We start from the raw sequence: 25690 nt of genomic DNA on the forward strand, positions 1-25690 counted from the left end.
ACCTGCATCCTGGAAGGAGAGAACCAAACCTGTGAATTGTTCTCAGGTCTCCACATGGCTGCTGTGTCACCGCATACCCATATTCTTATTATACATGCGCACACACAGACATAGAATCAAAACTGTGTGTGTGTGTTTTCATTTGTTCACATGTGTGCAGGCAGATAGAGCAGACCAGACCCCCTGAAGCAGGAGCTATAGTCAGTTGTGAGCTGCCCAGTATGTGTGATGGGATCTGGTCCTCAGGACGAGCAGTGTACACTCAAGCCCCCCTTTTGGTCTATCTCTGCCCTGCTCTTGTTTCTAGATAAACTGCTCTCAAGCACTTTGTTCTAGAAGGCCTAGAGCATAGTCCCCCATCATCAGAAGACTAAGTTTCCTTGCCTCTGCAGAGTAAGCCCACGTAGCCACACTAGGCAGGTTGTACCCACAGCCTTTGGGCTTTATTATTTTAGACAGACTCTTGCTACAACCCAGGCTGATCTTGAACTGATGATTCTCTTGCCCAAATGCAGGGACTACAGATGTGGGCCACTGGCTTTCAGCTGAAGACTTTTTGGCACTGTTCTCCAAACTGCTAATTTTGTCTTGCTCCAGTTTACATGGTAGTGTGGCCAACTCTTAAGGAACTAGAATTCTCTAGAAATAATCCTCCAAGTCTATATGTGTGTCTGCCATGCGTCTGTCTGCCAATTACCTTGTTTAGCCAGCTCTTGCTAGGAGTTTGGGCTGTGGCAAATGGTTTGGGAGCAATTGCTCACTAGCTCTGGGAACAAAGGACACATATAACCAGTGTGCGTGATACATGCTTTGTGCCGCCATTCCTGTTTAAATGAGATCTGGAAATAAAGTGCTTTCTCTCTGAGCTAATTCTGAAATGGGAAACCCAGGAAAGAAATTGCTATGCCTTACTATGACCATTAAGAGCATGAGCTGACTGTGGACACAGTGTGTGGAGGCCCCCGTGTTAAAGGGGAGTGGCAGTTGACTTCACATCTGCCCCACCCCCACCCAGCTGCAGTGCCCTGGCTTCTGCATCCTGTGTGTTGCAGGCCTGAGCTCTAAGTTTACCTGTGAGGGTGGTCTCTAGACTCCCCCTGCTCTCACCCTTCCCCTGTTACTGTTCCCTGGCTATATTTCTTCCTAAAAGAGCAAATTGAAACAAAAACTTGTTTTCCTTGTTGCTCAGGTAATTCCTCACTTATGCAAAGCGAGCGCTGAGCCTCACAGTCCAACCTCTTCAGGGACATCAGACCTTGTCCCCTCCTCCAGCCTGTGTTCAATTTCAGGCTCCTGGCCACTGGCCCGTCAGGCTCAGGGGGGACTGTGACCTTTTCAGCCACCTTTTCTAGTTTTCTAGTGCTGCTTTACTGTTGACAAGTAAGATTAATTAAAACCATTCTCTGAGCAAATGAGGCTGCCCCCAGAGAAGAAATTAGCTGCTTTGCCTAAGCTTCACAACCTTTATGCATGTTCTGAGGACAGTAAGCCTAATTTCCAGAGACAAATAAATCCACATATGTATTTCTTCTGATTTCTTCTCTTACAGGCCACGCACTGCTGAGCTAAACTGCTGGTTCTCCTACTGAGTTGACGAGCAGCCTCAGTTTGTGCCAATTAAGGAAAAATTTCCTTGACTTTTAACAAAAAGGAAGGGAAAGTCAGAGTCTGTTAAACCACAAAGAATCCACATGCTCTCCTGTGTTCAGTGTGTCCCTAAGCCCAGGGAACGGGCACCCTGTCATATATTCAGAGTGTCCCAGAAGAGTAGTGGAGTCTCCCCTTTGGTGCCGTGGAAGCCCATTTCCACTCTCTGCAACAAGGACAGTTATGCAGCCCGAGGCGGAATAGTTACTTAACAGTGTGCTAAGAGTTCAGAAGCACAGGTAGTATGCGAGCTTCGAGGAGAGTGCTTCTGAATGGAATGCAAGCTGGAGTGGAGGCTTGGCACGCAACAGTAACCAAGACAGAGAGAGAGAATCGCAGGAGTAGGTGTGTGGGTCTGCACACCAACGTGTGTGCGCCTGTGTAAACTATAGGTAAGCTCCCCGCACCTCCGCTGTGGTCAGTGTCCGCACCCATCCATCCTCAGAGCTGCAGGACTGAAGGTGCTTGGCCAGAAGGCCAGACTCTCTCCCTCCCGGTCTGATGTGGGCGGGGAGAGAGGTCACTGTCTCGTCAGTGATGGCCTGCAGCCTTAAGTTGTATATTTTACCTTGTAAAGAGCAAATGTTTGTTATTCTATCGCGATGGGTGATAATGTAAGTGTTTGGCTCTAATGGCCCTTGTTCTTGGAGAGTTTCTTCCCTGTTGGCTTTGTACTGTTACAGAAGTAGTATAATCTCATTGCTTTAGGTAGGGGAGAGGCCGCGGGAAAGAGAGACCCATTTCTCATCTCAGCATCAACATCTTTGGCATTCAGTTTTAGTGTTCAAGCTTTTCTACTGGATGTCTTGTGGTTGCTCAGCTCCTGTGACCCCATTCCCCCCCTTCCGCCACCCCCGGAGCCTGGCGGACTCCCGCTGCTTGCACTTCATCGCACGTCCTTAAGCCTTATTTCCTCTTCTGTGAAATGGAAATGTTGCTGACGTCATAGAGTATGGGAAATAAACGATACAATGTATTCATATTTAAATCTATCTGAAGTTCCTAATGTATTTAAAGGGCGCGTGGCTCACGGTGAAATGGACCAGTCCATGTCTATGTGCATATTTATATCTATATACATACATGAGTATGCGTATTCAGCTGTGAGTGTGTGCATATGTGTATGTGTAGACATATGTGTATAATGGATTTTGACTTCTTTTAGAAATGAAAGCATGAGTTTTATTTCCAAGTAAGTGCGCCTCCTGGGATGCCCGTGGGAGTGCAGACGCCATAATTCTCACGGAAGCTAGAAGACTGTAGTCAAAGAAGCGAGTGACTGCCTGGACTGTGTGCCGGGAGCAGGCTGTTTGACCAGTTCCGCTGTCTGTCGGCTGGTTTTCCTTGTTGTGGCAAGTCTTAACCTTTGGAGAATGTATTCCTAGGAGTGGCATCTGTTACCGACATTAACCTCGTCACTGCTGCCTGTACTGCTCTTACTTTGTGATTGTAATAAACATCTCATGGGATAAAACTTGTATTTTAGTCCTTTCAGGAGAAAAGCCAAGAAATGACTTTCAAGTGAGTTTTGTTTATTTCTTACTATAAGTCACATCAAAGCCTAAACTGAGTTTCATTGAAATAACCATGAAGAATTAAAACAATATTTTTTAAACTGGTGTCAATCTGAAGGTATTTTTAATCTCAGGAAAATATATAGTTTGAGGCTTTCTTTTACTTTAATGCAGATGGTTCATTTTAGAATGCAACTGGCACTTGTTTTAGGACAAATGTCTGAAAAGCGTGTGTGTGCCATTCTCTTGAACTTGTTTTCAGTATGGTAGTCATTTATATTGACTGAATATTTTTTATTATGTTTAAAAAAGATATTTAGTCCTTACATTTAAGGAGATGAAATAGGCTATTTAGGTTTTTTTTAATAATTAATGAAATAGTTTTCTTTAAAGGTGATTTCAATTTTTATTTTAATACAGTCAGATTTTAAGCTTTGTAAAATTTCTTATGCTCTGCAAATTTCAGTTTAAAGTTCAAATTTATGTGTTTGGGCATGGGTGCTTTGCTTCAATTAGAAATCATGTTATAACCAGTTCATCCATTTAAAGGCCGACTTGGGTAGAAAAAGAAAAACCAGTTCCTGTGCCATTCTTTTTGTGTTCCTGAATTTAAGATTTAAGTAATTGAAGTAACTGGGGAAGAAAAAGAAGAGACTGGATTAGCTGGGCTTAATTTCTTTTTTCCTGAGGCAAGTTTTGTAGCTCCTGTTGGGCCTGTTAGCTGGGTAGCGTGTCCTAGAGTTTATCTGTGAGCACAGTTTACAGGAAGACCTTGTCTAACCCTTTGCTCTGGGACAAAAAACGCAAAAGGGACAGAACCGGAACCATTAAAGCGGTGTTTTCTTTAGCTCCCTCTCTGGCAGGAGCCCGCCTTCGTAAATTCTTACCATTTTTGTTTTGCAGGGTGTTAAGTTAAACTTGTAACCTTCAGGTTTGCTTTTCCTCGGGCATAGAGTCCTCCCTAGCCGGTGTTTAAGATGAGACGCATAACTAACTGTACAGCTTGACTGAGGTGATATGCATGTCAGCCGTGCCTAGCAGGACCAACCGTCTCTCCCCCTTTGGTTTGTTTAGAAGACTTGCACTGTCTGCCAGATGCTGCTTCCTAACCAGTGCAGCTATGCCTCACACCAGAGAATCCATCAGCACAAATCTCCCTACACCTGCCCCGAGTGCGGGGCCATCTGCAGGTCGGTGCACTTCCAGAGCCACGTCACCAAGAACTGCCTGCACTACACACGGAGAGTTGGCTTTCGGTCAGTATGTCGTTCGCTGATAACCGCGCTGCGGTTTGACGGGCCTGTGCACACGTGTCCTTCTCAGGGTTACCTGGTGGTCCTCCGGGAACCTAGCCCATCGGTAGTCGAGTTGATCCGCTCGAATCCCTTAATGCCGTGTTGGCCTTGCCGGTCCATACAGATGAGGACAGGGGGTGAGGTAAATGCATGTTTGGAGCTCGGCCGTGGCCTTCGCATCCTCTCTCCCCACTGTACTTACTGTCCCTCACATTTGTCCCCTGTAGGAATACCGTGCATTTCTGTACCTTTTACTGCTCCCTTTCTCACAAGTGCAGACAGGAGGGAGTGCTGTAACCACACAGAAGGGTCCGGCGAGTAACCTTTTCTGATGGCCATCTTTGGAGTTTCCCCTCCGAAACTCCCCACAGTCCAGCCTCCTCATCTTTACCCTGGCCCTGGAGGCTCCCGGATGTGTATTTTTGACATCTGGCGACTTTCACGTTACCTCAGCCAGTGTCAGCTGATGATACAGTTTGTCCTCAGACATTGCTGCCTTCTTAGATGCGGCCCCCTTCCCACTTACCTTGGCCCCTCAAGGGACTGTCTTGGGTGACATAATGTCTTTGTTCTAGCAGAGGTGTCATGGTGGCACATGCTTACCTTACTGTTTGGTTAGACTGTCGGGGCAGTGGTTTTGCTCAGTCCTGATTCCGTCACGCGTTTTCTAAGGATTGGTGCGGTTTGCTGATTTTATTTTCCTTTGGTTTATGTTCCAGGATCGCTAATTCCCGGGTGGCTCTGTCCCGTCTTCTTTCTTCTCCATTTTCTTCCTCTTAAGATTTCTTTCTTTTTATTTTATGTGTATAGGTGTTTTGCCTGCCTGTATGTCTGTTCACCGTGTGTGTGTATTGCCTGACGAGGTCAGAAGATGAGCTCAGATCCCTTAAAACTGGAGTTACAGATGGTCGGGAGCTGCCACGTGGGTGCCTGGAATTGAACTCAGGTTCTTTTGAAGAACCAGTGCTCTTAACTGCTGAGCCATCTCTCCAAACTCCCCTCTGCTAAGTTTTCTGTCTGTAATCTTATGCCTTCACATTCTTGGTGCACAAATGCTTTATGGATTGAGATCTTACCTGGATTGGGAGGAAACCTTTAGTTTAGAAAACAAGAAACCAGGGCTTTTTTCCTTTGTGCTTGATTTGCTTGTCAGAAATTCATCTGTCCTCCGTGGTACCCAGTAGCTTGGGGGACCCGCCTCCGACCGGCTGGTACGTGACAGTTAAACAGATGGCCCGCAGACCCACATGCAACGGCACTTTGGTTCTTCCCGCACGCTTGGAAACTGAGCGGATTCTGTACACAGGCAGGGAGGCAGCTGTGCGGCCTGTGCACTCGCAGCAGATACCGGCTGAACGCTGTTTGTTCCCAGATTTCTCTTCGCTCAGTGAAACAAAGGCTACGTTGGAATGAATAGAGGACAGCCGTCTGTGCTCTGAGTTATTCCTGGTATCTCTCCTACCACAGAAACCTCACGTGCAGACTGAAGGCCTGCACCTTACTGGGAAAGTGCCCTGACCTTCATTTGTCCCGGGCAGATTTACTTATTTGGGTGCTTCCAGTTTTACATTTCAAAATTTACCATTTTTATTAATTGTAGATTTTCCCCACTAGACTGGAGAGAATTCAAATGATGACAGCGAAAGCGTGTTACGGGGTTCTGTGTATTTGCTTTTGACGCTGCTTCCTACTGTGAAGCCCTGGCTGGTTTTTAACTTGCTGAGTGGGCTAGGCTGGCCTCACGCCTGCATCTCACTCCAGAGCTGGATTAGCAGTAAGCATCCCTGGGTCCACCTGCCATGTTTGTTTATAGGAAAGTTTAGCTCATGTTGATTCCTCCTGCTGCCCTCCTTCTCTCTGTCTCCGTCTCCATCTCCATCTCTGTCTGTCTTTCTCTTTACTTTTGTTTTTGAGAGGCTTGCTCTGTGTAGTCCTTACTGTCTTAGACTTCAATCTGTAAACCTTTGCCTTGAACTCAGAGATCCTCTTGCTTCTTCCTTCTGAGTGCTGGGTTTAAAGGTTTGTGCCACCACTGCCTGGCTTATGTTGACTTCTTTAGAAAAAATATAAAAACTTAAAAACATTTCCCTGCCCTCCTCCCCACCACACCCCTCTTTGGTGACGGGTCTTCTACTGTTGCCCAAGCTGCCTTGAAACAGTTCTGCCTGGGACTGAAAACCAGTGCCACCATGCTCGTCCTTCTGCGATGAGGACGTCCATGCGTCCTAAGCGATGAGGCAGCTGATGGTTCTTGGCTTAGCTGGAAGCCTGTTCCTGTCTTGTTTCCTGCCCCACCCCTTTGTCTCTGTAGTTAATCATTTTTATATATTCTTTCTAGATTATCTTTAGGCTCCCAACCCTGCCTCTGTTCCTTCTGAGGGCGGTGCTTATCCTTTTGGTCCTATCGTGCATGTCTCTTAAATACTGACCAGCCGTGTCTGGCTTCGGCTTAAGTGGTAGCAAATGTCAATTACAAATAAAAGTCAAGTATTCGGAATTTTCCTGCCTCCTGATATATGTATTTAGGAAGAGATTATTATAGGGTTGTATATTGTAAACCTTTTTTAATCAAAAAATAATAAGAGAGCTGGGTATGGTGGCACTTGCCTGTCCTCCCAGAACTTGTGAGGCGGATGCTGAGTAGCTCTGCGATACATAAGGGGTCCCTGAAATCCTCACTCACTGCCCTCTGTTGCCCTGGACCTCTCCTGTCCTTTCTCCTCCTCTGTGTCCCCTGGCCTCTGTGGTACCTTTTAGACCGAGTCCCTGTCACTTCTGCTGCCAACTCAGAACCATGTGCCCACGAAGCTTTCTCTGTGCCACGTGGCTCTAGGGAGTCAGTAGCATCAACACACGTCTCTTTGCTCCTTTGTGTCTTGGTTTTTTGCTTTAATGCAACCCAGTCCTATGTTAGATGGGAAGATGTGTGTGCCTGTGATATAGTGGGCTCTGGGCGGCATTCGGGTGGCACTAGGACAGGTGGAACCTTCAGCCCCAACCCCAGTTCCTAGCTTATCTGTCTGTGGTTACACACTCCCAGATGTGCTTGGTTTCATCTGTGGGCCTCCTCCCCCAAGGCCAGGAATCGAGATTGCAGTAAGTACTCTGCCCCTGTAGTGGCTAGCTTCTAGGGGAAGGTGGGACTAAAATGATCCATTCAGTTCTTATTTTACAAACAAGTAACTGCAGACAAGAGCATGAACTTGGTCAGGACAATCCTAAGGTGACCCAGAGGAATTTCAGTATGGTTGACTTCTGTGTTGAGAGCAGTGTTCCTGATATGACAGTGGACTTTTCTTGTTCTCTTGTACAGTATTTTAGTGTATTACTGCACACTATGCCCTAAGACAGTGAAACTGCCTGTCGGTGGTGGTGCATGACTTTAACCCCAGCACATGGGGAGGCAGAGGCAGGCGGATCTCTGAGTTTGAGGGCAGCCCTGTCTATAGAGCAAGTTCTACGACAGCCAGGGTTACACAGAGAAAGACCGTCTCAAAACAAACAAAAAACTCCCAAATTCAAAAACAATGAAACTGAGAATACTGTGATTTTCTTAAAAAAATGCCTGCAAAGCCTTCTACGCTCTGCTCTACAGAACACACCCTCTGTGTAGCATTACAGAAGACGGCTCCATGGGTCCTCTAAGGGTAGAAGTGTCCATCCTGGTGTCCCAAAGGGCAGGCCCTGCCAGCAGATTTCTTTCTTAGGTGACTTGTGTATACATGACTAGGGACATGCTTGTCCAGTCATATAAGAGGCATGTTCTCTCAGATGGTTCCCGAGAGCTGTGGCATTCTTATGTTTCCATATGTGAGGCAGGGAGTCCCTGGTCCAAGGGAGGTGTTAGCAGGATCGCTGAGGGTCCTTGTGCAGAGATGAGTGGGTCGGGTGGGCATCTTTGTTTGGAAGTTTGCTTCTGCGGTGGTAGATTTTAGCAGGGAGTGAGCTGATTGTCATACTCAGAACTTCAGAAGCTCGCAGTCCGTTGTTTGAGAGTTGCTGACTCCCGAAGATGGAATTTAAAGACCAAGTATGAACACAGTCAGATTTGTTTTCCAGCAGATAAAACCCGGTGGCTGACTTTTACCACCCTCTGGGTCACCATGCAGTACAGGTAGAAGATACATTGACCACACCAGTGTGTACCAGGAAGCTACAGGTCATGTACTCCTCTTTGTCCCTCTGTTGGGGTTTGTAGGTGCAGATTTGAAGGTCTCTGCCATTGGAAAGGTCTTTAGTACGGTACTAGGACAGGTAGTAACATAAGGCCGTGTAGTCAGGCCAGCACATGAATGTCCTTCCTAATCCAGGATCCCCACCATCTTGCTCTGGTCCTGATCTGTCCCTGACCCTCATGGTTCATTAGCCTCACTAAATATATATCTATATCCTTCTTCAAAATGTTAAAGATCCTCCAGACTGACAGTTTGTACTTCATGATCCACACTCTTAAGCATGTAGAATTGTCTTTACTTTGTTGCAAGCAGAAACGGCAAAGTCCTTTCCAAAAGCCGGGAGAAGCCTTTGCGGGCTCAGATATGTTCATGTCCCCCTGTTGACACAGTGACGTCACTCGGTGTTCGGAGGTCTGTGCTAATGACTGTTGTTTCTCTAACAGATGTGTACATTGCAATGTTGTGTACTCTGATGTGGCCGCACTGAAGTCTCACATTCAAGGCTCTCACTGTGAAGTCTTCTACAAGTGCCCTATCTGTCCAATGGCGTTTAAGTCTGCCCCAAGTACACATTCCCACGCCTACACGCAGCATCCTGGCGTCAAGATAGGAGAACCAAAGTAAGTCGCCCCACGGCTGAGTTTTACTCTCCTGCTTTAGCGTTCATTTAGAGGAGGTTGTCATTGTAGCAAGCAAAACTTACAGTCTGAACATTTGTCCGCTTTGTTAATTTTGATGTGTGAAGTTCTGCTCCATAGCTCAGCAAATCATTTTTTCCAGTTAAAGTCTTTGTCCCCAAATGTCACCTGTTATCCATGCTTTTAGCATCAATTTCCGCTCAACCCATTTTATTCTTAAGATGATTTTTAGCAAGTAAGTTTTAGGAAAATTATAAAAACAGAAAACTCAACCTATGTTATGTTCCGCATTTCTGTAGTCTGTTTATTGTAGCATACACCTTTCCCAGCAATATTCAAAAGGCGAAGTCAGCTGGAGACACTACTAACTAATTTAACTTTATAGCTACGATAAGTGGAAGTCAATTTGATTTTATTTAATGTGGTTTTGCTTTAGGGCTGTTGAACAGACGGGTGTACCAGCCTGTCTGCTGCAGGGGCCAGTCAGCAGAGGGGAGGGGAGCAGAAGGGGCGAGTGTGGGCACAGCGGCAGACCCATGCCCCACCATCGGTCAGGTGTGTGGCCTGGCACTGTTTTCTGTGTCAACCTTTCCCGTAAGTGCCAGGCCAGCTGTGCCCTGTGGTCTGGGAGAGTAGAATGAGGTGGAATGGTTGAAGTTTGTAGCCTGAGGTGCCTGTGTGGGGTGTGGAGGAACTCCGTACACATTTGCTCACTCCCTCGTTGTGAGGAGTGTGAGCACACAGTGTGGTTGGTGGCGTTCATTTTATTTCTGGGTTCATTATGGCCGTGCTGACTCTGGGAGATTAGCTGTGCCAATATTGGGGTGAATTTTTGTGTGTAACCCCATTATTGAAGATCCACAAGGGGTGGAGCTGTAGGTAATGCAGTCTAATGCCTGTACTTCTTAGCTGTGTAAGAATGGCTGTTTAGTACAGCAGTGTTAAAACCTATTTTTTCAAATAGGTCTTTTTCCTGATCTCTTGTGTGTTGATCCTCAAAGGGAGGCAAGTTGTAAATTAGGGATTCACATTTGACTGAATATCTTCTCACAGCGGCAGGGAATGATGATGTTAGTGGTTTTGTCTCCAGTGTCCGCACTGGGAAAACTTGTGCAACCCAACACAGCCATCTCCTCATGAATATAGTACTGATTCTTCTTTAAAATAAATCAAATATTCTGTCTGGACAGCAGCTGTAAACTGAAACCAGGCGACTAGCTCAAGTTTGAGCACAGTAGGTGTAGGATCTTTATAGCTTTACTTAGAGGAAGATTTTAAGTGCAGAATTCTAGAAGTAAGCTATTTGTAGGATCTAAATTATGCACTGGTCCAGATCACAGGGTCTCTTCCCGCTCTGCTTCTTCACAACACGAACACCCCTTAGTCCAGCCTGTCTATGCTCTGTCTGCTGCCTGCCTGTCAGCCACTTAGTAGCCAGCTTGGTGAGAGTGGTGGCGCCAGCACTGCCCAAGAGAAGCAGGAGACCTTTAAGGAAAGAAGCTACACTCTAGACCTTCGTAAAGAAAGGACATAGCTGAAGTCTGTGGTAAGAGCAAAGGAGCACGTGTTCTCCCCAGAAACAGCGAGGGAGGGAAGTTGTCGCCCCCAACGAGGAGACGTGACAGGAAAGTGTGCGTGCTGTGGAGATGGAGAAGGCATCCGATTAGAGCGTGCAGTGTCTCTGTGGTTTCTGACGCCTTTGGGGTATTAGGGCAGAGCCCTCCTAGGAAGAAGGAAACTCCAGGAAAATATTCCTTTGATTTTCTTTTTCCCTTTTTGGGGGACAGGATTGCACTGCATGGTCCAGGCTGACCTTCAGCTCACCATCCTCCTGCCTCAGCCCCACAGTGCCAGCATTCTAGGCATGTGACTCCGCTCCCAATTCTGTTTTAATCTGTTCTTTAGTTGTTTTTTTTTTTTTTTTGTTTGTTTGTTTGTTTTGTGTTTCTTTTTGTCCTACTCTCAGGTTTCTTTAATAAGCAGAAACCTAAGCACAGGCATAAGCTACTGTGTTTGAAATTGTAAAGTAAAAATGTCATACTGATGAAATGAGAGACAGCCCTGAGCCAGTGCCGCCATGTCAGCAGCATTAGCCTGTGCTTGTCCCAGCCTCCGTCCTCCGCTCTTGCCTGAGTCCGGCCCTGTCCTCAGCTGGCTCTCCAGTAGGTGCTGTTTAGCTCTGTGAGTTCTTCAGGCACCTGACTGTGCTGAGGCACTGCCCTCCTTGCTACCTCACCCATTCAGGCTGATGTAGAGCTACTTATCCTGTGACCATTTGGGGGTCATTTGGAATTAACTAAAACCTCGCCAATGCTCTTTGAATCAGAGCACCTCCCAGTGCTGACCCCTCACGGCAAGCAGTGTTTGGGTGGCTGTGGTTATGCAGCCAATTCAGAATTACCCAAATGACTTCTTCAGTGTCACTAATTAGTATCCGTCTCACTTCCATTTCTGTACAGAGTATGTAGATGTCTGAACATAGAGCAAAAATCCTGCAGTTTTAGCACCTCCACTTGCTTTGTTTCTTGTTTTCCAGGATGTAGGTGGTCATATTTCCCCTGCTGTCTAAAAGGGCACTTTGAACCCTCTTTAATAATCGCTTGGTATTTATGTTATTTTGAGCATGCATTTGTCAGGCTGGAATGATAGTTCCTAAGTGAAGAGCTGTACAGGAGGCAGATTTGGACCAAACTCCTGAGAAAAAAGCCCACGGTGTTGCCCTATCCGCATGGTCCGGGGGCCCCTAGGTCTTGGGGAAAAGGCCTTGGCACTGGGATTAATTAATTGATACATTAAGCAAATGACCTCCTGACTCACCCACATGGGACCTGAAGGAAGTGTCCGTTCAGCTCCTCAGGGTTGAGTGTTACACTGTAGGGGGCAGTGCTTCCTCCGCCTGCTGGGGTTTAATCAGTACCTCACACTCGCAGTGCCAGGGTGCGGGGGGGCCCCCAGTTTGTTTGTTTTTGTTTCCCACACATGCCCAGCAGTGTCTGGAGAGCTGGGCTGCACTACACTTTGGTCCCCTCTCCCCCAGTGGTCTGGTTGTCCAGCTGCTCATGCCTTACAGGGGATTTAGAAGTGCTTTATCCCCCGCCCAACATACACATAGCACTGTGAACCCCAAGTCCCACCGGCTCGCTGCTCTCTGCTTTTGTGTTCAGGGGTTGGAACCCCTTCCCCCTCTCACTGCACAGACGGTTCTCCGGAGGCTTTCCCGTGGTCCTAGGGTAGTTTGCTCCACGTTCAGGATTCGTCCCTTCAAACTATCCTTGTGAGCGTGTGGTACTTTTGTTATTTGATGTTTCTAGCAACAGCAGTAGTCCCTGCTGCTTTTAATGGTTCTTGTTCACAGAAATGGTGGCAGTACTGAGAACTGGGTGGTGAGACAGTTCTGGAACCCTGGTTTTGCACGCCCTGGTGCAGCTGGGTGTGCTCACGTCTCAGTCTGCCTTTCATCCTGAGGAGAGACGGGACATCACGACCTGTTACTTCAATGTGTTCTTCTCTTTAAAAAAGCAACTCATCCAGGTCACACACAGCCCCCTATTCAGGATGTCGGTGATCACCGTGCTGCTGCCAGCAGGTTCAGAGCTTGGCTTAGAGGTTTCCAGCTGCCAGACTGTGTCCTTTTCCTTTCTTTCCAAGATCCTGACCAGGCTGTGCCTTTTGGGTTTACTATGTCTGTCCTTCCTCCAGAACAGTTGAATTGAATACTGCCTGCCCACCCCTCATCCCCCAAAGGGACAACCTTTCGTTCTTGGATGACCTTCCTTGTCTGGTCCTGCTTTCTCAGAGTCAGCAGAGGACCTGGCTCTCATCACCCGGGATCTCACAGAACGAGGCTGCACAGCTTCTCAGTGGGTCACACGCTCGGCCAGGAGCCAGCTCTCCTGATAGTGACACTGTCACCTTTTGCTGATCTTGATTGGCTCCTGCCATATTTCCACAAGAGGTTCCCATTCAACTCTTTTTGCTTTCCTTGGCACACTTTTTGTTTTTTGCTTTTTGAGTTGAGATCTCGCTGTGTTGCCAGGATAACCTGGAACTCCCCTCTTCCTGCCTTTGCTGGGATTGTAGAAACACCAAAGCTCCTGGCTCATTAGTGTTTCCGGGTGGGGGGGGGGGTTACCATGATAATATACCAACAACTCATTCCTTGTTTCCTCAAAAAGATGCTAAGTAACTCTGTCATGTGATTTTATATTTTCCCCAAGAGGAAAATGAGAGCCACACCTGTTGTTCTTTTTTTAAAAGATTTATTTATTTATTTTTAAGATTTATTTTTAATTGTGTGTGTGGGTGTCTGTGTGTTGGTGTGTGTATGTATATATGTATGTGTGTATGTATGTATATGTGTGTCTGTGTGTATGCATGCATGTATGTGTGTATGTATATATGTATGTGTGTGTATGTGTATGTGTATGCATGCATGTATGTGTGTATGTATATATGTATGTGTGTATGTATGTGTATGTGTATGCATGCATGTATGCGTGTATGTATATATGTATGTGTGTATGTATGTATATGTGTGTCTGTGTGTATGCATGCATGTATGCGTGTATGTATGTGTATGCATGCATGTATGTGGTATGTATGTATGCATTTATATATGCGTGTGTGTATGTATATGTTCACACACGTGTGCAGGAAGCCAAAGATTCCTTGGAGCTGGAGTTATAGGCAGTTGTGAGCAACCTGACCTGAGACCATGCTGGGATTGAACTTGGATCCTCTGTACTCATACATACTCATGATGGCTGAGCCATAGCTACGTCCCAATTTCTTCTCTTTTCAAATGCTTGTTTCTTGATTATAAGGAATCCATGAAATAAGTGGAGTAGTAGAGCGTGCACATATACTGTCATCTCCAGAGGCAGTGATAATTCTATGCGTCCTGATTCTTTACCATTTAAGAAATGTGATCATGGGGCCAGAGAGATGCCTCTACAGTTAAGAACATTTCCCGCATGTCTTAGGGCTCCCAATGGCATGTAATTCTAACTCTCAGGGATCCAAGTATATATGTCATATATAGCCACCCACATATATGTGTCATATATGTAGACATGTGGCACACATAGACACACAAAATAAAACAAATCATTAATAATACATATCATAATATACTGCCTTGTTTTAATTTTCCTGGAATCTTTATAAGTAGTTTCTTTCAAAAATGTCTTCTATGTGATAATTTGTTTCATTGAACATTGAGGCTCTTCACGTTAAGCGATTCTAAACAGTAAGGAAGTGATCCTCCTTGGATACCTGTTGCTATGACAGTGAAGTATCACAGGACCAGTGCTGGGCTGTGTTGGGAATGCGTGGCAGGAATGAGCTGGATTTCCCTTTTCCGTCTATATTGAAGGTGCAAAGTGACTGTGCTTTGGCAAGACCTTAGAAAAACCTGTGGTCTTCTGGTTTACACCTCAGAGTCTTCTGTGAGAAAAGAGAGTTAAAACTATAATTGTAAAAGAAATTATTTATACCACGACCACCACCACCATCATCAACAAAGAGGCTTTCTGTTTAGCCCTGACCATGGTGATATTTCCTGTACACTAGGCTGACCTTGAACTCACAGCCACTCTTGAACTCACAGCCACTCTCCTGCTCCATCTTCCATGTGTTGGATATGGGCATACACCACCATGCTGGGCTGAGTTGCAGGTTTGTGACAGCACTGCTCGGGAGGGTTTGAAGCTGTGTGAGGGGAATCACAAGAACACACTGGAGAAACCCGGATGGGCTGTGGGCCTCCTTTCTCTAACGCTGCTGCTCACGGACTCCCCTGCTGCTCTCTTCAGCCAGTCAGTTACCCTTCTTTGCTCAGCTTCTCCTGGACTCCTGGTGCCTCTTCCACACCTCTTCAAAGGAGCCATGTTTCATAGCCCCACCCCCACCACCCAGGACCAGGATAGTCGGGAACAGTAAGGAAGGGTGCTGTGTCCCAGTGGCACACAAGGGGTGCCACACACACCCCAGTCCCTGTACCAGAGCTTCGAGCTTCGGGAGAGACCTGATTGGGTAGAGGAGACTTGTTTAGAAGATTCCAAACTGCTAAGTATTAATTTAAGAAGGTGGATTGGGATGGTGCAGTAGGCATGGAAAGAGTGTCTACTATGCGGGTACTGTAGACCATTCTTAAGAAGCATTGGGCTTTCTTGTGGTGTGCGTGGTTTTATCTCAGTAGTTGTGCACTAGTGTTAACGTTGGTATAGAAAGGATGACATTTAAGTGGAAAATTGCTAATTTTAAATGTAAACTCAGAACAGGCTATGCAAGTATTAGAGTTCGGGTATCTTTAGTTCATTTATCAAATTATGTTTCTAGTTAGGGTACCACCATTGAGGTGTATTGCTTTGTTTGACGTCACCAAAAAAAAAATCCACATTCTTTTTTGGGTTGGGATGCCACTGCTCAGTTGTATTGCCCTTTTCAATCGAGAGAGAGAGAGAGAGAGAGAGAGAGAGAGAGAGAGAGAGAGAGAGAGATTGATTGATTGATTGATTCTGATGTTTCTAGCTGTACTGGAAGGTTTTGTACAAACATGCCCATTGTGTCATGGTTAAAATTCCTAAGCAGACGTTCCTGATAGTGTCTTAGAACCGAAGACTTTCCTGTGATTGAGTTGATCGAGTGAGTGAGCAATGTCAGTTGTCTTGAAAAGCTTGCATCACAGCTAAAATGTTCTCGTTTGTCTCTTCTCAATGGCTTCTACCGCCTGAGTTCCTTAGATGCTAAGCAGTAGCTTTGACGTGAGACGAGGCTGACTGACCGTATTTCGCTGCGCTTCTTCTGTTCTAGAATAATCTATAAGTGTTCCATGTGCGACACTGTGTTCACCCTGCAAACCTTGCTGTATCGCCACTTTGACCAGCACATTGACAACCAGAAGGTGTCTGTTTTCAAGTGTCCAGACTGTTCTCTTTTATATGCCCAGAAGCAACTTATGATGGACCATATCAAGGTGTGTGTGCGCGTCTCTCCTCCCGTCTAAGCGAACCGCAGATTCATGCATGGTCGGAGGCCCTGGCCGAAATGCAGATTTCCGTAGAGCATGCTGCTTCTAGGGAAAGAGGTGGACACTGGCCCATTGCCACATGCTGTCTTCATGTTCAGTTGCCTTTGGGGTGCTCTTTACCCAGGGGTCTCGCTCCCAAAGACTGCTGAAAAGAACAGGTGTGCATGCTCTGGTTTAAAAGAATAATAAAGTTATCAGGGCTCTCTGTATGTACATGAAACTGATGACTGTGAATTTTTCTTTTAAAAATAATGTTTAGTTTTGTTTTAATTATGTGTACATGTCTGTGTGTGGGTATGTGCATGCGGGTCAAATGTCCTCGGACGCAGAGGTCAGACTCTTCTGGAGCTGGAACGGGCTGTCTCCTGGAGCTGTTGTAAACTGTCGCATGGGTGTTGGGAAGTGAAAGTGCGATGTGTGCCCTCAGCTGCCGAAGTATCTCTTTAGCGTTTGTACTTGTCTGTTTTGAGAACTCTGTCATACTGGATCAGGAAATAGGAGTTTTGATGAGTTATGCTAATTTATATAAATATTGGTACATTCAGAAAAATTGGTTTTCCCCCTTGAAATTATATATAAGCATTTAACGTTTTATTGTATTTGATGCCCTTTAGTCTTTCCGGTTTTTTTCCCTCCCTATAAAAATAGCATATAGTTCAGGTATGATGATGTATACTTTAAATTGGAGGCAGAGGCAGGAAGAGCTCTGTGAGTTGAAGGCCAGCCTGGTATACGATGTGGCAAGTTCTAGGCCAGCCAGGGCTGCATAGTTACACCTTATCTCTTTTTACTTTTGTATTATGGGATTGAGTTTTTGCCTGTGTGATGTATGTGCACTGTATCCAAGCCTGGTGCCCTCTGAGGTCAGAAGAGAGCATCTGTTCCCCTGTAACTGGACTGACGGATGGTTGTAGGTCACCATGTGGGTGCTAGGAACCAAACTTTCTTAAGTGTTCTTCTTCCCCACCGAGTTGATGGTAGAACATTAGGGTCGATTGGGGGTTGAACCTGCGGTAGTGTTTAGTGTAAAGGCTTTGTTTGATTCTCTTGTCTTGACCCCCTCAAGAGGCACTGAGCTCCACTCCCCGCCCCACAGGCGCATCTGTAATTATAGCTTGCATTTCTTGAGGCAGGGTCTGACTGTGACAGGTTAGGTCGCCTGCTATGTGAGCCACAATGGCCTTGATTTTCTGGAAATGTCCCTGCTTCTGTTCCTAAGGGATGGGCTTAAAGGCTGGTGCCATGCCCTTCGGTTCTGGCCGCTTACCTTTCCTGTGAAAGGAGGCCGGCAGGGAGGGGAGTTGCTTCTCTCAGGACATCTGAGATTTGGCTTCTGGCAGTTAATCTTGGCATCAGGAAGTAGTAGATGGGCGGGCAGGGTTGGGTCTCCTGTAATAGTGAACATGGATGAATGAGGTGGAGGAAGGAGGGCTGACCCTGTGGTAGTAGGAGGGCTGGACTAGTTTCAGTTACCTGAACTGGCCTATGTGGTAAGAAGACAATGGGGCTGCTTTTATTTTAAGTGCATCCTATTGTCCTAAACTCCTGTTATTATACTTGGTAGGCAAGAATAAATACAATGTTCTAGAGGCACAGTCATGTTTAAAGTGATGCCTCTCTTGTTCCATAGTTAGCTTGCCTGACGCCTGTTATGTCCTGTGATGTAGCCATGAAGCAGAACTGGAATGGGGGAATGTTTAGGTGGTCTCGGCCTCCCTCTCTCTCTCTCTCTCTTTCTCGCTCTCTCGCTCTCTCGCTCTCTCTCCAGTGTCTCTCCCTTGCTCCTATTCCCACATTCAGTCTGTCTGTCTCTCAGTCTGTCTGTCTCTTTCCGTCCCCTTTCTCTTTTGTTCTTTCTCACACTCATTCTCCCTCCCTCCCTCCTTCCCTCTGTCTTTCTCCCTTGCTCTCTTCTGTTCTTAAATTCATTCTATCTGTCTCTCAGTCTCTCTCAGTCAGTCTGTCTGTCTCTGTCTGTTGTTCCCCCCCCCGCCGCCCCGTCAGATGGCCCATCTTTACCTGATTCACATTATGTCTTCCAGAATCCATGTTTATCTATTTGTAGGTCCTTATACTCCATGCTGACGTTCACATCCAGGCAAACCTTTAATTTATGGTCATCCGATTTAGCTGTTACAGAGCTAAGGGAAGCCAGTTCCGTGAGAACTGAGGTGTATCACTGTTATGCATTAGACGATTCTAGGGTCAGATGTGGGCCTTGCATGTGCTAGGCCTGTTTGTGTTCCGTTCAGTAAAAGGACAGTTGATTTTAGCCTTGCTTTTACCCACAGTAGAATAAACACATAGTCAGAGGCTGCATTTAGCACATGCCCCAGTGCCTGCTTGTCTTGGCAGGACCCCCACTTCTTTTCTGTAATTTCTGTACTAGGGTTATTTTGTGTCCCTGCCCCCTTTACGTAGAAGCTTATGGAAAGTTTAAGGATTAAGACTTTGTCCCTTGCATTTTAAATACTAAGAAAAGTTAAAAGTCAGGGGCTGGAGAGGAAGTGCAGTTATTAAAATGGAGGGATGACACCTGGTGTCTACATGGACACATGTCAACCTTGCACGTACATATTACGCATGCATGCATAATTGCACACACATACACACAGGTTAGCTGTGTACCGAGGCACAAAGTAGGTACCTTTTATACACACAGAAATCTGGCATGTACATGGAAAGTAAGCAGGTATGACTGTAAGGAAATTAATTGTCTGCCCTGTTTCCCCCTGGACAGGTGTTGCTCTCAACCCCAAGGGTAAGCCAATTGATTCTTGTGTATATGGAGATCTTGTCCTTTCCTGGTGAGAATACCATACAACTCACCTTTCTTCCTGGGAAGAACAGTGTGGAAGAAGGCCAGCCACTAGTGCTGGTATTGTTCAGAAAGCAATGGGGGTGGGGGAGTGATGTCATCCTTGACAACTCAGAGGGAACCAAGCTTTCATAAGCTAATCTCTGTGACTCTAGGACCCAGGTGTCAGAGATAAGCTGTGTCTCAAGGCACAGACTTGCCGTCCAGTACAGAGCCAACAAAAATCAAAGCGAGCCAGTCTGTAGAATCAACTGCATCTATTGGGTCTGATGGTACTGGCCCAAACCTCAGCTACTGGGGTCATAAGTTCTAAGCTTGCCTGAGCTACAGAGTGAGTACAAGGCCAGCCTCAGCAACCTGATAAGACTGTCCCAAAATAGAAAGTGGGAAGTCACATATGTCAGTGGAGTGCTTGCCTGGAATGCATGCAGCCCTACCCTCAAGGCTGAGGATGGAAAGAGCCAAAGGTGGTCTTATACTCATCCTACCCACGTTCAGAACCCCGTAGGCTCAGGATGACTGTTCATTGGCTGTTGTAATGCTGAGAAACAACTACTCGACTTTAAAAGGCTTTTTGAGTACCTACTGGGTACACTCAGAGGCCATGCACTCCTAGGAAAGGGGGGTTGCGAGGTGAGAGTTACCCCCAGGCCCTGACAGTACTTGTACCCAAAGGTCCCAAGGATCTCAAGATATGGAAAGCAGCATGTGTTGCTGGGCCATGGGCCTTGAATACTTCCTCACAGTAGCCTACTTAAACAGTTCTGCAAGTGGGAAGGAGATGCTCTCTCCAGAGATGGCCTGCCACACAGGGAGGGGAGAGCCAGTATGTTTCGGGACAAGGTCCTGTCTTCAGAGAGTGTTAAATGGTACCGATGTACCTACCGATGGATAAGCCTTTGCAAAGGATTTGGGATTACGGTCAGTGGGATGGCTCAGTGGTTAAGGCACCTGATGATCTGTTTGATGTCTAGGACCATCCTGGATTGTGGAACGAGATACTCAGCTCCTGGTAGATCCCTGTTCTCCACACGCATGCACCATGACATGTGTGCATCCACACACATAAACACATGTACCCAAACTAAGTAAATGTTAAGAGATGGAGCTAACACACAGAGCTTAGGGAGGTCATTATAGTTACCTCTTACTAGGCCTCTTCCTGGGGCTCGTGAGACCTCTCTGGGTAGAGGCACCTGCCGCCATCCTAATGGCCTGGGTCTCGTCCCTAGGGCCTTCATGGCAGGAGGAGGGAACCGACTCGTGCAAGTCACCCTCTGAACTCCATACTGTGCCATGACATTTGACCCCTCCACAGGTTAAAAACGTTAATGTCCCTTTTTTTGAGACAGAGTCTTACTATATCACCCCAGCTTGCATAGAACTTGCTACAAAGACCATAGACCATAGACCAGTAGACCAGACTGGCCTCAGATTCACAGCCATCCCCCTGCCTCTACCTCCTCAACAGTGGATTTAAAGGTGTTCACTGCTGTGCACAGCTCCACTGGTTTTAATTCATCTTGATTTATTTAAATTTTTTGTGTCAAGAGGGTCCCCATGTAGCCCAGGCTGGCTAGGAACTTGCTGCGTGGGGCTCTCTCTGCCTCTGTCTCCTGAGTGCCAGAGTTACAGGTATGCAACGCCGTGTCTGACTTCTCCTTTATGTTTCTAAAAAAAAATGTATATTTTCAGCTTAGGAAATAGTTCTCTGAATGATTGTCAAATTCTGTTGAAACGGTGTGATTTGTGATAGGCGTTTCTTTTCTTTTTGCTATGCAGTCTATGCATGGAACATTGAAAAGTATTGAAGGGCCTCCAAACTTGGGTATAAACTTGCCTTTGAGCAGTAAGCCTGCAACTCAGAATTCAGCAAACCACAGCAGAGAGGATGCCAAGTCCATGAATGGGAAAGAGAAATTGGAAAAGAAGTCTCCATCTCCTGCAAAGAAATCCACAGAATCTAAGAAGATGGCCAGTCTCGGGTGGACGTGTTGGGAGTGTGACCGTCTGTTCACACAGAGGGATGTGTATCTGTCTCACATGAGGAAGGAGCATGGGAAGGTCAGTGAGAGTGACATCCATGCTCCGCACCAGGAGGGGACACCGGTGGGTGCTGGTGACCCTCTGCCATTCAGTCTCTCAGTTGTTAGGATTAGTGTGACCTCGATGTCTGTGTGCCTCACTTGGCCTCATCTGTGGAATGGACATTCCCACACCCTCCCCGTCCTACCTGCCTTCCCTTGTACAGTGGATAGCAGTGGTAACTTGTCGATGATGTCTGTTGATGGCTGACAGTGCTACAGACAAGGCCAAGGTGGGAACCGAGTGCTTCGTTTAGCTGTGACCAGCAGGGAACATAGGTGCAGAGGCAGAGTAATGCTGAATGCCGCCAGCCTGGTCCTGCCTCTGCCCTCTGGGTAACCAGGCGCCGTTGCACACCAGGCTGCGCTAGAAGGAGTGAAGCCTATTGGGCAGGTGGGTCCGCAGAACTTTGGTCTGGCAGGGGGTGCTGGGGAGAATCAGCCTCCCCCGAGATTGCTTTCAGTGAAACAGCTCTCTCTTACCAGAGCCCTTCAACAAGGGCTGTATAAACCATGGGGAGTGGGTAGGGGTTTTGAGGGGGGTGAGTGCATATTATCAGCTGGTGCCAAGGTGCTGGGAATGCTTCATTTGCATGAGGAGGAATTAGAGGTGTTTGCTGGACATGTCCTCAGGAAGAGAGGAGGTTACTGGGTGGTGTGAATATGTGCTCCCTGTGCATGCAGTATGCACAGGGGACTTAGGAGGGCTCAGGTCCTCTGGAACTGAGGCACAGCTGGTGGTGAGGCCTGGGTGCCGGGGATTGAACCCAGGTCCTATCAGAGCGCCCAGCGTTGTAACTACTGCACCATCTCTTTAGTCCTTGCCTTCTCTTTTTAAAATAACGAACAGACATTTTCTAACTGGTAAGAATTTTTTAAAACCACCTAAAAGGGCCAGTGAGATGGTTCAGCAGGCGGAAGCACTTGCTGCTGTGTCTCGTGACCTGGGTTCAATCCCCAGTACCCACATAGTAGAAGGAGAGAGCAGACAAGTTGCCTTGGATTGTGACACTCATGGGCATGCCATATGGACACATGCATGTGCACATACACGTAGAATGAATAAATGTAAAAAAAAAAACCCTTCACTTGCTATTAGACTTAAAATACGAAGAATTACTTTTTATGTTACCTATTACTGCCTTTGGATACTATATTAGGCTGTGTTCATATTTTCTGATTGTGTGGGGTCCAGAAAGCATCCATGGCAGGAGTCCCTGAGTTTTTATTTTGAATGTGCTAATGGATGTGTGTTTTGTATATGTCAGTGGGTACGTCGGTGCCCTGGCTCTGATGTAGAGGTCAGAGGACAGCCTTACTTATGTGTAGGTGTTCTCCTTCTGCCTTGCTGGAGACAGAGTCTCTCTGTCACTGCCGCATACACTGAGCCAGCTGGCCCGTGTTTCCAGAAGATCGCCTGTCTCTGCCAGTGCCCTAGCTCACTGTGGGAATGCTGGGATATGCGCTCCTAGGAGGAACTGCGTCTGGGTTCTGGGGGAGCCGTGCACGGGTTCTGGGGTTCCAGACTCAGGTCTCGGTGCTTTCTTAGCAAGTGCTTTACCCACTGCGCTATCTCCTGAGCCTCAGGTTCAAGTCTTTAGATAAAAATATGTTCTAGGTACTTTTATTTTATTTTAAAAAGTTATTTTTACTGTGTTTTGTTCTTGATATTTTGACTGCGTGTGTGTGTCTGTATGGGTGTGCTGGATCCCCTGCAACATGAGTTAAAGGTGGTTGTGAGCTACCATGTGGTTGCTGGGAATTGAACCCAGGCCCTCTAGAAGAGCAGTCAGTGCTCTTAACGGCTGAGCTATCTCTCCAGCCCCTGTACTTTTATTTTTATATCACATCATAAGGAATATTGCTTGTCTCACTTTTGATGATACTAAAATTGATTTGTGGGTTCAAAGGCATATTACGTTAAAAGAAAACTACCATCATCTTATTGCTTTAACCTTTATCTTGCTTTGTCCTTGGGAAACTATGTAAAGCTGTGCAGGGACGATTAGCAACTGGTTTATCCTGGACCTGGAGGAAGTCATTATATGGAGTAGTAGTCACATTTATTAATCAACCTCACTTATTTATACTGTTTATTTGAGCCACTCATAAAGCTAATGTGTTCCCTTTTGACCACTGCAATGCTGTAAGTTCTTTATCTGTCACAGGGATCCCACATTATCCTTTAGAGAAAATAAGAGTTCCTTGTGGGCTTCATGTAGGCAGCTATGAGTTCTTGTAATTATTCTCCTTGGCAGCAAGAACCCCCGCCGCCCCCCCCCCCCGAATGTTTTCTAAAGGACAGATCTGACCTTGTCTCATCCTTTCCTAAGACACTGTGCTCATCTCTCTTGAGAGAGCTGAGACTTGGTGCCTTCCTGGGTCTGTTCCCCAGGCAGCCCTGCAGTTGTGTCTTTGTAAGTTGCATCTGGGCAAGGGATGTCCTTTCAGTGTTCCAAACACTGCCCATTTGCTTCTGGGGTTCTTCTGGTCTAGCAGTGTGAGAGACCACACCTCTCTGGTGGCTCAGCTAGGATGGCACCTCATCTAGAAATTCTTTCTCAGTCCCCTAATAACCAAATGATTTCTTTTTCTTGAATGTTTTAGTAGCAGCCATTACTTGTTTCTTCCGTTAAATGTTCTCTCTCCGTTGTGTCTGTGGGCGCTCTGGTTTGCGTTTCATGGTGGACTGAAAATAGTTCTTGCATTAATGAGTGTGAGTGAGGTCTGCTTTGGAAGCCATCTTGCCCTTTTAGACCTGATTTTCCCTCTGAGTTACCCATGTTATCGTGACCTCCAAGAATCCTGTATTGTAGGATTGTGTTGTGTGTGAGGTGGCAGGCACTCCTCAGTCCTTAGGCTGAGTTGAGCTGAGGCTCTGAAATACTCTGTTCTTATATGGAAACGGACAGTTTGGAAAGGTGTCAGGAGAGCACCGTTGTCATCACTGCCCTGCCAGAAGCACCCAGGTTTGCTAGATTACCTGTTGGAATACCACTGTGCATTGAAAGAACCTGTCAGTGAGAAGGTATACTTGACTCCAGGACTACAGTTAGGACTGGAAAGTAATATATGCATGTGTGGGATAAGTTGTCAGTAACCTGGCGGCTCTGCCAGCCACAGTGTGGTCACTGCTTGGGTGTTATTGCTGCTGGGATGGTTATTTTCACATGGTTTTGGGAAAAGATCTAAGTTAGGGGTATCCTCAACTGGTATAAATGAAGATGTTTATGTCACAATAATCTACTACTCTGTGTGTGTGTGTGTGTGTGTGTGTGTGTGTGTGTGTGTGTGTGTGTGTGTAGGGGTATGTCTAGGCACCCAGATTCTGTGACTTGTGTGTGAATTTCAGAGGACAAACAACTTTGTAGAATGAGTCTTTATACCTTTACTTGGGGTTTTACTTTTCTATTGCTGTGATAAAATACTCTGACAAAACCAACTTAAGAGAATAAGGGTATATTTTGCCCCACCATGGAATAAGGGTATATCCTGCCCCATTGTTGAATAGAGGTATTTCCTAGCCCCATCATGGCAAGTAAGTCAGGAGGAGTCTGAAGCAGCTGGTCACGTGATACCATACTTAAGCAGAGGGTGATGAATGCTCACTTCTGTTCAGCTTCTTTTCTTCACTTACACAGTCCAGGGTCCTAGGGAGGGAATGATGCCACCCACAGTGGACAGTCTTTCCACCTTAGGAATGTAATGAAGATCATCTTCCTTAGGCATGCCCAGAGGGCCATCTCCCTGGTCTAGAGTCTTTTAAGTTGACAACTAACTCTATTACACTTGGGGTCTGAGTATTGAACTCAGGCAGTCAGGCTTGCATAGTAAATATCTTTACTCACTGAACCACTTTGTTGTCCAGATAGTATATATTAGAAGTTTAATTAAAAACTTGTAAACATATTGAATTACTATTTTATTCATTAAAAAATCTTTAAAATATTTTACTTTAAAAAGTATTTTAAAAGGCTAAACAGTTAAAAAGAAGAGTGTCACAGGAATGCCTCAGGTAGACAACCAGTAAAAAGGCGGATCATTTGGTGATGTTGGTGTAACTATTCAGGGTGGCTAGATTTAACATACCTTGGTGATGAGTCTTTAAAAGTTTTGTTATTATTATGTCTTGGGAGGTTATTTTTGCCACAGCAAGTCTGGGGGTCTCAGGGAGTCTCTGAAGTCACTGATTGAAGTAGTTCTCTTTGCCCAGCGCTTCGTGCAGCGCTTGTGGCTTTTGTGTTAGCCACAAGCACAGAGCTGGGGAACAGGTTTGAACATTAAATGGTTTTCCAACCAAAGCCTTTTATCTTTGGGGTCTCTGTACTCTTTGCCATAAAATTAGCTGATCAGTGTCATTTACCTGAAGAACTCCAAGCTTGCGTCCTTCCTCAGTTTCAGGTATGTTGTACTCCTGATGTTCTCTTTCGGTTACTCTGTGGGATGGATCCTTCTAGGAACCTCAAATTAATATCTACTAAATGAGATT

General features: G+C 46.2%; 1 protein-coding gene across 22 annotated transcripts in view; it reads left to right on the plus strand.

Annotated features, from left to right (window-relative positions):
* The window catches only part of Zfp532 (zinc finger protein 532), a 123570-nt gene that overhangs the window by 74655 nt on the left and 23225 nt on the right, over positions 1–25690 (plus strand). For 13 of the 22 annotated variants that reach the window (XM_039096798.2, XM_063277316.1, XM_063277315.1 and 10 more), the window contains 4 exons: positions 4236–4417; positions 9075–9251; positions 16083–16245; positions 20900–21181. The exons of 1 other annotated variant lie outside the window; for it this stretch is intronic. In XM_039096798.2, coding sequence (XP_038952726.1) covers positions 4236–4417; positions 9075–9251; positions 16083–16245; positions 20900–21181 — 804 coding nt within the window. Of the gene's footprint in view, positions 1–1549; positions 3122–4235; positions 4418–9074; positions 9252–16082; positions 16246–20899; positions 21182–25690 lie in introns of those variants that run through there. 8 more of the 22 variants (XM_063277321.1, XM_063277318.1, XR_010059568.1 and 5 more) reach the window with 8 other exon arrangements.

The sequence above is a fragment of the Rattus norvegicus genome, chromosome 18 (assembly GCF_036323735.1).
Source record: "Rattus norvegicus strain BN/NHsdMcwi chromosome 18, GRCr8, whole genome shotgun sequence".
In the NCBI taxonomy this organism is placed as follows: domain Eukaryota; kingdom Metazoa; phylum Chordata; class Mammalia; order Rodentia; family Muridae; genus Rattus; species Rattus norvegicus.